Source organism: Bombina bombina, chromosome 1 (assembly GCF_027579735.1).
Source record: "Bombina bombina isolate aBomBom1 chromosome 1, aBomBom1.pri, whole genome shotgun sequence".
Classification (NCBI taxonomy): Eukaryota; Metazoa; Chordata; class Amphibia; order Anura; family Bombinatoridae; genus Bombina; species Bombina bombina.
Genome location: NC_069499.1, coordinates 834117471 through 834133561, shown reverse-complemented (window position 1 = coordinate 834133561; position 16091 = coordinate 834117471). Strand labels below are relative to the sequence as shown.

The following is a 16091-nucleotide window of genomic DNA, read 5'->3' as shown; positions in this document are numbered from 1 at the left end:
AGACTGAAGGTTCCGACAAACTGAACCCAATAAAAATTGTCTCTTGTCTGTTAGAGACAAAGACATTGACACAATCTATCTGGAAACCTAAAAAAGGTGACCCTTGTCTTAGAAGAAACAACAGAAGTTGAATCATATGAGATTCTGCAGAACGAAAAGACTGAGCAAGTATCAAGATATCGTCCAAATAAGGAAACATCGAGAACCTTTGAAAAGATTCCTAGAGCTGTCGCTATGCCAGAAAGGAAGAGAAACAAATTGGTAATGCTTGTCCAAAAAAAGAGAATTTCAGAAAATGAAAATAATCTGAATGAAACAGAATATGAAGATATGCATCCTGTAAGTCTATTGTGGGCAAATAATGCCCTTGCTGAACAAAAGGCAGAATAGACCTTATAATCACCATTCTAAAAGATGGTACTCTTACATGACAATTCAAAAGATAGTTCTGAATAAAACCCCAGACCCCGTTCCTGAAACGGAACTGGTATGAATACCCCAGATAACTCCAGGTCTGAAACACACTTCAGAAAAGTCTGAGCCTTTACTGGGATTGCTGGAATATGTGAGAGAGAAAAAGACTTCCCACAGGTGGTCTTACTCTGAATCCTATTCTGTATCCCAATCTAAGGAGTTTGGACCAAATTGAAACAAACAACTTTAGAAAATACTTAACCTGCCCCCTACCAGCTAAACTGGAATAAGGGCCGCACCTTCATGCAAATTTTGGGGGCTAGCTTTGATCTCTTAAATGGCTTGAATTCATTCCATTTTGAAGAAAGCTTCCAATTAGAAACATATTACTTGAGGAAGAATTAGATTTATGTTCCTTATTAAGAACAAAAACAGAAATAAGCTTAAGATTTACCCTTAGAACTTAATCTTGAGGCAAAAAAAACTCCCTTCCCCACAGTAACAGTTGAAAGCATTGAATCCAACTGAACCAAATAATTTATTAACTAGGAAGGAAAGAAAATAGAAATCTGGATTTAGAAATCAAATCAGCATTCCAAGATAAGGCCACAAAGTTCCTCTAGCTAAAATAGCTAAAGACATAGATTTAACCTCAATTTTGATAATATCAAAAAAATTGCATCGCAAATGAAATTATCAGCATGTTGAATCAAGTTAACAATGCTAAACAAATCATAATCCGATACTTGTTGCACTAAAGTTTTCAACTAAAAAAGGTAAAACAGCTGCAATATCAGCCAAAGAAATTGCAGGCCTAAGAAAATGACCCGAAAATAAATTAATTTTCCTTAGATAAGATACAAGTTTCGCATCTGAAGGATCTTTAAAATAAATACTATTTTCCATAAGAATAGTATTACGTTTTAGCAAGAGTAAAGATAGCCCCATTAACTTTGGGGATCTTTTCCCAAAACTCCAAACTGCTGGCAAAGGATACCATTTTTTTAAAAAAGAAGTACCAGGCCTATTCCATTCCCAAGTATTAGGAACTGGAAAAAAACCTCTGAAGTAACCACAGGAGGTTAATAAACATAATTTAAATGATAGCTAGCCTTAAAAAGGACTAGTCTCCTTAATATCCAATAAAATCAACACTTTTTCAACAAAGAACGAATGTACTCCATTTAAAAATAAAAAAGTAGATTTGTTAGTGTCAATATCTGATGAAGGATATTCTGAATCAGATAAATCCTCATCAGAGAAGGATAATTCAAAATGTTGTCGGTCATTTGAAAATTCATCAACTAAAATGAGAATGTTAAAAAAGACCTTTACATTTTATTAGAAGGCGGGATGACAGACAAAGCCTTCTGAATAGAATCAGAAAAATATAATTATAAATTCCTAGGTATATCTAGTACATTAGATGTTAAAAGAATAGCAACAGGCAATGCATTAATACTGATGGACATTTTCTCTGCATGTAAAAGTTTATCATGATAACTTAATTACAAACCATAGCTAAAGATAAAAATTCATAACAATAAAATAAATTAACTTAGCTTTGGTAGGACTGATATCAGTCAGCAGGAATCCAACAGTGTTTTCTGATACAGGAACAGTTTTGAGATATCTTGCAAATGTAAGAGAAAAAAACAACATAAAAAGAAAAATATCAATTTCCTTATATGACAGTTTCAGGAAAGGGAAAGAAATGCAAAACAAAATAAGCCTCTGGAAACCAGAAGCAAAAATAAATTAATTTTTAAATAATGTCAAAAGTTTGGTGCCAAGTATGATGCCCACAACTGACAATATATTTTTTGGTGCCAAAAACGTCTGCAACAAACACGTGCGTCATAGATGTCTGTTCAACAGAAGCCTCATTTTTAAAAGCCCATGTGGAAGCTACCGCTCTAGTAGAATGAGCTGTAATACTTTCAGGAGGCTGCTGGCCAGCAGTCTCATAAGCTAAGCGTATTATACTCCTTAGCCAAAAAGAAAGAGAGGTTGCCGAAGCCATTTGGCCTCTCCTCTGTCCAGAGTAGACAACAAACAATGTAGATGTTTGACGAAAATATTTAGTAGCTTGTAAATAAAACTTTAAAGCACGAACCACGTCAAGATTGTGTAAAAGACGTTCCTTCTTTGAAGAAGGATTAGGACACAGTGACGGTACAACAATCTCCTGATTGATATTTTTATTAGATACCACCTTAGGTAAAAAACCAGGTTTGGTACCCTTGAAGAACCTTAAGAACTAAATTTAAACTCCAAGGCGGAGCAACAGGTTTAAACACAGGCTTGATTCTGACTAAAGCCTGACAAAACGCCTGCACGTCTGGAACCTCAGCCAGACGTTTTTGCAAAAAAATAGACAGAGCAGAAATCTGTCCTTTTAAGGAACTAGCTGACAAACCCTTCTCCAATCCTTCTTGGAGAAAAAAATAATATCCTAGGAATCCTGACCTTACTCCATGAGTAACCCTTGGATTCACACCAATGAAGATATTTACACCATATCTTATGATAGATTTTCCTGGTGACAGGCTTTCGCGCCTCTATTAAGGTATCAATGACCGACTCGGAGAAACCACGCTTTGATAAAATCAAGCGTTCAATCTCCAAGCAGTCAGCCGCAGAGAAATTAGATTTGGATGGTTGAAAGGACCCTGAAGTAGAAGGTCCTGCCTCAGAGGCAGAGTCCATGGTGGAAAGGATGACATGTCCACCAGATCTGCATACCAAGTCCTGCGTGGCCATGCAGGTGCTATCAAAATTACAGATGCTCTCTCCTGTTTGATCTTGGCAGTCAGACGAGAGAGCAGAGGAAACGGTGGAAACACATAAGCCAGGTTGAAGGACCAAGGCGCTGCTAGAGCATCTATCAGCGCTGCTTTGGGATCCCTGGACCTGGATCCGTAACAAGGAAGCTTGGCGTTCTGGCAAGATGCCATGAGATCCCGTTCTGGTTTGCCCCAACGTTGAATCAACTGTGCAAACACCTCCGGATGGAGCTCCCACTCCCCCGGATGAAAAGTCTGATGACTTAGAAAATCTGCCTCCCAGTTCTCTACTCCTGGGTTATGGATAGCTGATAGATGGCAAGAGTGAATCTCTGCCCATTGAATTATCTTTGAAACCTCCAACATCGCTAGGGAACTCCTTGTTCCCCCTTGATAGTTGATGTAAGCTACAGTCGTGATGTTGTCTGACTGAAATCTGATGAACCTCACTGCCGCTAGCTGAGGCCAAGCCTGAAGAGCATTGAATATCGCTCTTAGTTCCAGAACGTTTATTGGAAGGAGTGCCTCCTCCTGAGTCCACGACCCCTGAGCCTTCAGAGAGTTCCAGACGGCACCCCAGCCCAGAAGGCTGGCATCTGTTGTTATTATTGTCCAATCTGGCCTGCGGAAGTTCATACCTTTGGACAGATGGACCCGAGATAGCCACCAGAGAAGAGAATCCCTGGTCTCTTGATCCAGATTTAGTAGAGGGGACAAATCTGTGTAATCCCCATTCCACTGACTGAGCATGCAGAGTTGCAGTGGTCTGAGATGTAGGCGGGCAAACGGAACTATGTCCATTGCCGCTACCATTAAGCCGATTACTTCCATACACTGAGCCACCGAAGGGCGAGAAGTATAATAAAGAACACGGCAGGAATTTAGAAGTTTTGACAACCTGTCCTCTGTCAGGTAAATCCTCATTTCTACAGAATCTATCAGAGTTCCCAGGAAGGAAACTCTTGTGAGAGGGGATAGAGAACTCTTCTTTTCGTTCACTTTCCACCCATGAGACCTCAGGAATGCCAGAACAATGTCCGTATGGGACTTAGCAATTTGGAAATTTGACGCCTGTATCAGAATGTCGTCTAAGTAAGGGGCTACTGCTATGCCCCGCGGCCTTAGGACCGCCAGAAGTGACCCCAGAACCTTCGTAAAGATTCTTGGTGCCGTAGCTAACCCAAAGGGAAGAGCCACAAACTGGTAATGCCTGTCTAGGAAGGCGAACCTGAGACACCGATGATGATCTTCGTGTATCGGAATGTGAAGATAAGGATCCTTTAAGTCCACGGTAGTCATGTATTGACCCTCCTGGATCATAGGTAGGATGGTTCGAATAGTCTCCATCTTGAAAGATGGGACCCTGAGAAATTTGTTTAGGATCTTGAGATCTAAGATTGGTCTGAAGGTTCCCTCTTTCTTGGGAACCACAAAGAGATTTGAATAGAAGCCTTGCCCCTGTTTCTCCTTTGGAACTGGGTGGATCACTCCCATAACTAGGAGGTCTTGAACACAATGTAAGAATGCCTCTCTCTTTATCTGGTCTGCAGATAATTGTGAGAGGTGAAATCTTCCTTTTGGGGAAGAAGCTTTGAAGTCCAGAAGATATCCCTGGGACACAATTTCCAACGCGCAGGGATCCTGGACATCTCTTGCCCAAGCCTGGGTGAAGAGAGAAAGTCTGCCCCCTACTAGATCCGTTACCGGATCGGGGGCTGATCTTTCATGCTGTCTTAGAGGCAGCAGCAGGCTTCTTGGCCTGCTTACCTTTGTTCCAGGCCTGGTTAGGTCTCCAGACCGGCTTGGACTGGGCAAAATTTCCCTCTTGTTTTGCATTAGAGGGAGTTGATGCCGCGCTCGTCTTAAAGTTTCGAAAGGCACAAAAATTAGTTTGTTTGGTTCTTAATTTATTAGACCTATCCTGAGGAAGGGCATGACCTTTTCCTCCAGTAATATAAGAAATGATCTCCTTCAGTCCAGGCCCGAATAGGGTCTGCCCCTTGAAGGGAATGTTGAGAAGCTTAAACTTTGAAGTAACGTCAGCTGACCAGGATTTAAGCCATAGCGCCCTACGCGCCTGTATAGCAAAACCTGAGTTCTTAGCCGTTAGTTTGGTTAAATGAACAACGGCGTCAGAAACAAATGAATTGGCTAGCTTAAGCACTTTAAGCTTGTCAAGTATATCATCCAATGGAGTTTCTACCTGTAAGGCCTCTTCCAGAGACTCAAACCATAAGGCCGCAGCAGCAGTGACCAGGGCAATGCATGCAAGAGGCTGGAGAATAAAACCTTGTTGAATAAACATTTTCTTAAGGTAACCCTCTAACTTTTATCCATTGGATCTAGAAAAGCACAACTGTCCTCGACGGGAATAGTTGTACGCTTAGCTAGGGTAGAAACTGCTCCCTCCACCTTAGGGACCGTTTGCCATAAGTCCCGTGTAGCAGCATCTATTGCAAACATTTTCTTAAAAATAGGAGAGGGAGAGAACGGTACACCTGGTCTATCCCATTCCTTAGTAATAATTTCTGAAAACCTTTTAGGTATTGGAAAAACATCAGTGTAAACAGGCACTGCATAGTATTTATCCAATCTACACAATTTCTCTGGCACTATAATGGTGTCACCGTCATCCAGAGTAGCTAAAACCTCCCTGAGCAACACGCGGAGGTGTTCAAGCTTAAATTTAAATGTAGACATATCAGAATCAGGTTGAAGCATCTTCCCTGAGTCAGAAAAATCACCCACAGAAAGAAGCTCTCCTGCCTCAGCTTCTGCATATTGTGAGGGGATATCAGACATAGCTACTAAAGCGTCAGAGAGCTCTGTATTTTTTCTAGTCCCAGAGCTGTGTCGCTTTCCTTGTAACCCTGGTAGTTTGGACAATACCGCTGTAAGGGTATGATCCATAACTGCTGCCATGTCTTGTAGAGTAAACGCCATGGGCGCTAGATGTACTTGGTGCCACGTGAGTGGGAGTCCCTTGAGCGGGAGTCAAAGGTTCTGACACGTGGGGCGAGTTAGTCGGCATAACTTCCCCCTTGTCAATTTCCTCTGGTGATAAATCTTTTAAAGACAGAATATGATCTTTATAACTTAAAGTAAAATCAGTACATTTGGTACACATTCTAAGAGGGGGTTCCACAATGGCTTATAAACATAATGAACAAGGAGTTTCCTCTATGTCAGACATGTTTAAACAGACTAGCAATGAGACCAGCAAGCTTGGAAAACACTTTGATAAATGTAAACAAGCAAAAAATAAAAACGGTACTGTGCCTTTAAGAGAAACAATTTTTGTCAGAAATTGAAAAACAGTGATAAAAAGCAGTAAATCTTACAAAATTTTTACAGTGTGTATAATAGACTAACAGAGCATTGCACCCACTTGCAAATGGATGATTAACCCCTTAGTTTCAAAACTGGATAAAAAAAACGATATAAACGTTTTTTAACAGTCACAACAAACTGCCACAGCTCTGTTGTGGCCCTACCTGCCCATACAACGACTTTTGAAGGCACAAAAACCCTTTGTAGAGGTCCTAAGTGTTAAGGGAAGCTGGAAGTCTCAAGCTGCAAAAACTACTGCACGATTTAGGCCTGAAATTAAGCCCCTCCCAACCTGTACTCACAGTGAGAGGGCCATAAAAAACGATCCCTAGGCAAAATCTAGCCAGCCATGTGGAAAAAACTGGGCCCCAATAAAGTTTTATCACCAATATGTATAAAAAAAAACGTTTAAACACTTCCAGCAAACGTTATCTTATTTTCAGTAATGTGAGAAAGTAATAAGAATATTACCTTTTACAGCAAGCATGATACTAGTCGTTATTAAATCACTGTAATCAGGCTTACCTTAAATAAATACGGTATTAACAGCATTTTCTAGCATATTCATTTCTCTAGAAAAATTTAAACTGCACATACCTCATAGCAGGACACCCTGCACGCCATTCCCCCAGCTGAAGTTACCTCATCTCTTCAGTTATGTGTGAGAACAGCAATGGATCTTAGTTACAACCTGCTAAGATCATCAAAAACCACAGGCAGACTCTTCTTCAACTTTCTGCCTGAGGCTAAAACAGTACAACTCCGGTACCATTTGAAAATAATAAACTTTTGATTGAAGATAAACTACATAAATTCACCACATCTCTCTAGCTACTTCCTATGTTGTCGAGAGCTGCAAGAGAATGACTGGTAGTGGCAGTTAAGGGAGGAGCTATATAGACAGCTCTGCTGTGGGTGATCCTCTTGAAGCTTCCTGTTGGGAAGGAGAATATCTCACAAGTAATGGATGATCCGTTGACTGGATACACCTTAAAAGAGAAACTGAATATACCAAGTCTTTGGCAGAGGCTTTCATCTGAAAAATCTGACAATGACATCTAACACAGTCTCACTCAAGTCATACATTTTTTAAAGACACTGAAGATAGTTACCTGTTGTGGTGATAACACAGTTTCAGAACAGGGTGAAAGAATAGATTGGAACACGCTGCTAATACCAAAATACACTACACTGCTGAGGTTAGAAAAATAAGCAGATGATCTTATATCTGGATACTTGATTATCTCGCTTAGCTGATCCAGAAGAGAAAGTTCTTCATTCTATGAAAAGATAAATGAGACATATATTTACTGTTTTTTTAAAAAAAAAGGTAAATCAAAGAGGGAAAAAAATATTAAATTAAAAGTGACATCAGGGGCGTATTACTGCATAGGCCAACGAGGCCGGTGCCTAGGGCGGCAGATTTTGTGGGGCGGCACTTCTCTGTTGCACTAAATATGTGCCCGGCAGGATTTTTGCCATGCCACGTGACGTTTTTGACAAGCTGCCCACCCGCCCGCCTTCCTGTCTAGCAAGCCACAACGCAAGAACTTTGTTATCAGTGGTGAGGAGCCTAAGGACTGGAGGGGGCTGAACCGGCTTAACCCAGGTAGGGAAGGGCAGGGCAGCCACAGCCAAAAGCATTAGTTCACACGCTAACAGAGTCAGAGGACTCAGTGACACTTCAGTGTATTTTCTGTTTAGCTTAGCTGTGTACACTGTACAGTCAGTGTGGCTTTGCCTTCATCTAATGCCGCCCTCATCCTCTGCTATTTTATTACCTGCGGTGCCCTGTACAGTTACACAGTGTGTGCTTGTGTATACTGTGTGTAGCGAGCCTGTAGGCAATAAAATAGCAGAGGAGGAGGGCGGCATTAGAGGAACTAAGTCTCAAGTTACCCGCTCATTTTAAAAGCATTTTTTTTTCTTCTTAATGTGGCTGCCACTGGGCAATATATTAGGCATGCAAACGGAGCTTATTAAAAAAGGCAGGGGGGAAATAAGGCTCAGTAAATTTTGCCATGCTCACTGAAATGAAAAAAATACTTCCTTTTTAATAAGCTCCGTTTGCATGCCTAATATACTGCCCCACAGCCCAGCCACATTAAGAAGCAAAAAAAAAATGCTTTTGAAATGCCGGTATGTGTGTGCACTAAAGACTCCGACTCCTACTCCTGAGGTAAAATCAGGCTGTGGAGTGGAGAAGTGCAGGGATGACAGCTGGAGAATGTCTGCTCTCCCAGACTCCCACGGAACTCAGTGAAAGCAGCAGCGGGAGTTGGGCTGTCAGTATGAACACAACAGCTGACAAGGGGGGTATGATGTTTATTAACTGAATAAATGCTGTCTCTTTTTTTGCTGCTGGTCTTCTTTCTTTACTGCATTGTCAGTAACGAAAGCTGTGTCTCCAGAGTCCAGCAAGCTTTTACTTAGTGCTATTTCTGACACTTTTGAAAGAGTGGGGGAAGGGAGCAGACATGGGGCTGGGACTTAGTAGTGTGTATATATATATATATATATATATATATATATATATATATATATATATATATATATATATATATATATATATATGCAAAATAGAAATGGCTGCAGCACTCCAAGTTGTTTTTTTATAACATTTTTATTACAAGCAGTGAAATACAGGCGACGTTTCGGGCTTCTGCCCTTTCTCAAGCCAAGTGATTAGTACATAATCCAACTCCACCTTTTATAGGCAGTCCATGTGACCCAACACAGGTGTAAATAATTACAATTGTGATAATACATATTCTTTCAACAGAATAAAAATAATCAATAAACAGTGATTTTGTTTCATAATCATAACTATGCATTTTTTATACAAAAAACCTTGTGATTTTCAACTTATGTAATTCTTTAAACACCTTCTTATTATTAAATATTTAGTGTTACTGTGAGGAAAATATAAGGTGACCTTAACAATTCATTATCTTATCTGTGAATTATGTGAGACAATTTCATGTTAGTGATTTTTCAGTACCATTCATTTATACTATTTAAAAAAATCTTTATTTTATTAAAAACAGTAATCAAACTAACAACTAAATTCTAATCTTGCAAGATATGTTTTTTCTCTGATGGATGTTAAACAGGGGAATGCATACACTCTAATATTATTTACTATATGTAAACCATAACAACAGCATTCAAAATAAAACCCTTATATTTTTTCAAACAACCTATTTTTATATTATGTTATTCAGCACATCTCTTTTTTCAAGTTGTTCTCTTTTCTTTATGTGAATCTTGATCTAAATCATAGAGAAAAAGTTTACAGTAAATTATCACAATCAACTCATTATAGAAACAAGAACAGGTTATAGTCTTTATTTAAACCTTTAGGGTGCATACTTTCTAGTCTATTGATCCAAATAACCTCTCTCTGCTGTAGTTTTTTAACCCTATCCTGTCCCCTTCTCTGTATTGGAACATGTTCAAGGATTTGAAACCTTAACTGGTTAACATTATGGTTTTTCTCTTTAAAGTGTGCAGATACAGGTAAATCTGAAATGGCCTTACGTATGGTGTATTTGTGTTGTGTGAGTCTGTCTTTCATTTTTTGGGTAGTTTCCCCTTGTAATAAAAATGTAATAAAAATGTCATATATTCTCTAAAATGTCCCTGTGGATTAATATACATAGGGACATTTTAGAGAATATATGACATGATCCGTTTGACAAGTAAACAAACCATTAATCCTATACTTTTTACCCGTGTATGGGTGGACAACCTCACTGCCTTTGATCACACAGCTACAATGTGAACAATTATAACAGGGAAAAGTGCCTTTCTTTTTTGAAAATGACATTCTTGTCTTACTACTACCTATATCGGTTTTGATTAAATAGTCCTTTAAGTTTTTAGGTCTTTTGTATGATAGCAATGGAAAAGATTGAAATTCTTTTATATCCTGATAATTATTTTTTAAAATATGCCAATGTTTTTTGACAATACCAGATATCTGCTTACTATTGACATTGTATGTACTCACAAATGGAATTCTCTCCATCTGTTTGTTTTTCAATGTTTTTTGTAAAAGTTGATTACGAGGGATTTGATTGACCTTTTTAAATTCATCATCTAATATTTTTATCGGGTAACCCCTTTGTTTAAATTTTTGTCCCATTTCAAGTAACCTTCTATTACATACATCTTCATCGCTCACTATTCGTTTAACACGAATGTATTGTGATTTCGGTAGAGATTTAATTGTATTTTCTGGATGACAACTTGTATATGATAGAAACGTATTTTTGTCAGTTTTTTTAACAAAAAGATCAGTTTTAAACTTATTTTCTTCTATTGCTACAGTCACATCCAGAAAATCAATACATTTTCTATCATACTGCATTGTGAATTCAATATTAGCCGGGTTAGAATTAATTTGTTTAAGAAACACCTCAAGAGTATCTTCATTGCCTAACCATATCATAAATACATCGTCTATATAGCGCCACCATACGCAAGCATGCTGTTTAAACAGTTCATTAGAATAGATGAAATCATCTTCAAATGTGCCCATATATATGCCTGCGTATGGTGGCGCCATATTAGCACCCATAGCGGTGCCTCTCTTTTGCCGGTAGTACATGTCACCAAATAGAAAATAATTGTTGTTCAATACAAATGCCAATAACTCAATTATAAAATTAATTTGTGAACCTGTATATATTTGTTCCTTAACCAAGTATTGTTTCACTGATTGTACACCCCCTACATGGGGAATACTTGTGTATAGATTTTTAACATCTAAGGTGACTAGAATCGGGTTTTCTTGGCCATTTAGTTTAATCTCATTAAGCCTATTGAGGAATTCAGTAGAATCCTCCAAATAAGATGATAGTTTGGACACTATTGGTTTAAGTATTTTATCTAGAAAAGTGGCTATATTTGACAAGACTGAATCAACGCTTGCCACAATGGGGCGTCCCGGTGGATTAATGAGGGACTTGTGGATTTTAGGAAGTATATATATCAGGGGAGTGATACATTCTTTCTTTAGCAAATATTGACTTAGTTTCTGGTCAATGATACCTTTATCTAGGGCATTTTGGACAATAACTTTCAATTCATTTTGTATTGTTTTTAATGGATTATTTTCAAGCTTTTCATATACCTCGGTGTCCCTTAATTGATTGTTTATTTCTTCTATGTATTTTGTTTTATCCATGATTATAATTGCCCCGCCCTTATCCGCTTTTTTAATAATTATATCAGGGTTATTTATAATTTTATTAAGGGATTGTTTCTCCTCAACTGTTAAATTGTACTTCATTTGTATCCCCTTATGTACTCTGATATTATATTTAAGTTTTTCTATATCCTTATTTACCAATGTGATATACGTTTCAATAGGATGATAATTTGTAGGCGGAATAAAGCTAGACTTAGCAGTTAAATCAAAATCTGAGAATTTCAAACAATCAACATTAACAGTATTTAAATTTACAGCGTTATACGGTATTCTAGAAAAGTGAGCTTTAAGACGCAATTGTCTAAAGAATCTATATAGCTCAATGTCCAAGTCCATACAATTAATGGTGTTACTAGGGCAAAAGCCCAAACCCTTATTAAGTAAGTTCAATTCCCCTTCGGTGAACGGTACCTGTGATATGTTAATCACTAAATCATTTACCGTTTCACCCGACGTCCTTTCGGTGGCCGACTTGCGTTGCCTCTGGTATTTTCGGCCGCCCCTCCGCCTCCGTCTAGGCCCGGTACCTGTAGGGAAAAAGAAGAAGGAGAGGGAGACTGGAACTGGGAGATAGTCCCCACTGAGTTGTTTCGTGATGAATCGCTAGCCTCAGATCGTGTTTGGCGTTCTCTTCCTCGACGACTCTGGCGTCTGACGTCACCTCTGGGCATTCGCGTCTCGCGGGACTCCCATCTGTACACGTGACCATACAGGTAATCGTCCGCATCTCTAGAGAACTTGATTCTTTTCTTTTCTTCATTGCCTTTTCTAAATTCATCCAATTTTGTATCCAAGTCAGCCTTCAAGGTATTGAAATCAGTGGTGGACAATTTTTCCTGTAAACTGACCTCCAAAGCTTGTATCTTCTGTTGGTTCGTTTGTATCTCTTTTTGTATACGTTGTATCGTCAGAATCATAAGATCAAAGGAACACTTGTTAAGAATCTTTTCAAAGGTTGAACAGTATTCTTTGTCTTCCATAAAGAGTGTCGGTCTTAATGACACTCTCAGGCCTCTTGGGATTCGGCGCAACTTGTAATATTCAGCAAGAGTAGAGGAATGTAATTCCCAATTCACCTCTTTCTTTTTTTCACGTTCCCACTGTTTAGAACATAGGTCTGTATCTGGGATAGCCAGAAAGTCCCGTGGGCCTCTTACAAGAGTGGCAATAGCTGCAGCCTCCACATTAGAGAACGTAAACACATCTTGTTGAATCTCCATAGCTTGTATATAGAATAATTTTGTTAAGAATTGTGCTATTGACTGGTGAATAGGTTATACAAACAGGTTAACGTCCAGCACCAATTCTGTCCCCGGTAAGGGTGCAAGCAGCCGCTGTCTCACCTTGACAGGTATTAATATGCAAAATAGAAATGGCTGCAGCACTCCAAGTTGTTTTTTTATAACATTTTTATTACAAGCAGTGAAATACAGGCGACGTTTCGGGCTTCTGCCCTTTCTCAAGCCAAGTGATTAGTACATAATCCAACTCCACCTTTTATAGGCAGTCCATGTGACCCAACACAGGTGTAAATAATTACAATTGTGATAATACATATTCTTTCAACAGAATAAAAATAATCAATAAACAGTGATTTTGTTTCATAATCATAACTATGCATTTTTTATACAAAAAACCTTGTGATTTTCAACTTATGTAATTCTTTAAACACCTTCTTATTATTAAATATTTAGTGTTACTGTGAGGAAAATATAAGGTGACCTTAACAATTCATTATCTTATCTGTGAATTATGTGAGACAATTTCATGTTAGTGATTTTTCAGTACCATTCATTTATACTATTTAAAAAAATCAAGGTGAGACAGCGGCTGCTTGCACCCTTACCGGGGACAGAATTGGTGCTGGACGTTAACCTGTTTGTATAACCTATTCATCAGTCAATAGCACAATTCTTAACAAAATTATTCTATATACAAACTATGGAGATTCAACAAGATGTGTTTACGTTCTCTGATGTGGAGGCTGCAGCTATTGCCACTCTTGTAAGAGGCCCACGGGACTTTCTGGCTATCCCAGATACAGACCTATGTTCTAAACAGTGGGAACGTGAAAAAAAGAAAGAGGTGAATTGGGAATTACATTCCTCTACTCTTGCTGAATATTACAAGTTGCGCCGAATCCCAAGAGGCCTGAGAGTGTCATTAAGACCGACACTCTTTATGGAAGACAAAGAATACTGTTCAACCTTTGAAAAGATTCTTAACAAGTGTTCCTTTGATCTTATGATTCTGACGATACAACGTATACAAAAAGATACAAACGAACCAACAGAAGATACAAGCTTTGGAGGTCAGTTTACAGGAAAAATTGTCCACCACTGATTTCAATACCTTGAAGGCTGACTTGGATACAAAATTGGATGAATTTAGAAAAGGCAATGAAGAAAAGAAAAGAATCAAGTTCTCTAGAGATGCGGACGATTACCTGTATGGTCACGTGTACAGATGGGAGTCCCGCGAGACGCGAATGCCCAGAGGTGACGTCAGACGCCAGAGTCGTCGAGGAAGAGAACGCCAAACACGATCTGAGGCTAGCGATTCATCACGAAACAACTCAGTGGGGACTATCTCCCAGTTCCAGTCTCCCTCTCCTTCTTCTTTTTCCCTACAGGTACCGGGCCAAGACGGAGGCGGAGGGGCGGCCGAAAATACCAGAGGCAACGCAAGTCGGCCACCGAAAGGACGTCGGGTGAAACGGTAAATGATTTAGTGATTAACATATCACAGGTACCGTTCACCGAAGGGGAATTGAACTTACTTAATAAGGGTTTGGGCTTTTGCCCTAGTAACACCATTAATTGTATGGACTTGGACATTGAGCTATATAGATTCTTTAGACAATTGCGTCTTAAAGCTCACTTTTCTAGAATACCGTATAACGCTGTAAATTTAAATACTGTTAATGTTGATTGTTTGAAATTATCATATTTTGATTTAACTGCTAAGTCTAGCTTTATTCCGCCTACAAATTATCATCCTATTGAAACATATATCACATTGGTAAATAAGGATATAGAAAAACTTAAATATAATATCAGAGTACATAAGGGGATACAAATGAAGTACAATTTAACAGTTGAGGAGAAACAATCCCTTAATAAAATTATAAATAACCCTGATATAATTATTAAAAAAGCGGATAAGGGCGGGGCAATTATAATCATGGATAAAACAAAATACATAGAAGAAATAAACAATCAATTAAGGGACACCGAGGTATATGAAAAGCTTGAAAATAATCCATTAAAAACAATACAAAATGAATTGAAAGTTATTGTCCAAAATGCCCTAGATAAAGGTATCATTGACCAGAAACTAAGTCAATATTTGCTAAAGAAAGAATGTATCACTCCCCTGATATATATACTTCCTAAAATCCACAAGTCCCTCATTAATCCACCGGGACGCCCCATTGTGGCAAGCGTTGATTCAGTCTTGTCAAATATAGCCACTTTTCTAGATAAAATACTTAAACCAATAGTGTCCAAACTATCATCTTATTTGGAGGATTCTACTGAATTCCTCAATAGGCTTAATGAGATTAAACTAAATGGCCAAGAAAACCCGATTCTAGTCACCTTAGATGTTAAAAATCTATACACAAGTATTCCCCATGTAGGGGGTGTACAATCAGTGAAACAATACTTGGTTAAGGAACAAATATATACAGGTTCACAAATTAATTTTATAATTGAGTTATTGGCATTTGTATTGAACAACAATTATTTTCTATTTGGTGACATGTACTACCGGCAAAAGAGAGGCACCGCTATGGGTGCTAATATGGCGCCACCATACGCAGGCATATATATGGGCACATTTGAAGATGATTTCATCTATTCTAATGAACTGTTTAAACAGCATGCTTGCGTATGGTGGCGCTATATAGACGATGTATTTATGATATGGTTAGGCAATGAAGATACTCTTGAGGTGTTTCTTAAACAAATTAATTCTAACCCGGCTAATATTGAATTCACAATGCAGTATGATAGAAAATGTATTGATTTTCTGGATGTGACTGTAGCAATAGAAGAAAATAAGTTTAAAACTGATCTTTTTGTTAAAAAAACTGACAAAAATACGTTTCTATCATATACAAGTTGTCATCCAGAAAATACAATTAAATCTCTACCGAAATCACAATACATTCGTGTTAAACGAATAGTGAGCGATGAAGATGTATGTAATAGAAGGTTACTTGAAATGGGACAAAAATTTAAACAAAGGGGTTACCCGATAAAAATATTAGATGATGAATTAAAAAAGGTCAATCAAATCCCTCGTAATCAACTTTTACAAAAAACATTGAAAAACAAACAGAT

At 38.3% G+C, this 16091-nt stretch overlaps 1 protein-coding gene across 1 annotated transcript in view; it reads right to left on the bottom strand.

The window, feature by feature from the left end:
- Nucleotides 1–16091, bottom strand: part of LOC128661248 (uncharacterized) — a 223109-nt gene that overhangs the window by 160121 nt on the left and 46897 nt on the right. The window contains exon 3 of the mRNA XM_053715528.1: nucleotides 7643–7810. Coding sequence (XP_053571503.1) covers nucleotides 7643–7810 — 168 coding nt within the window. The remainder of the gene's footprint in view (nucleotides 1–7642; nucleotides 7811–16091) is intronic.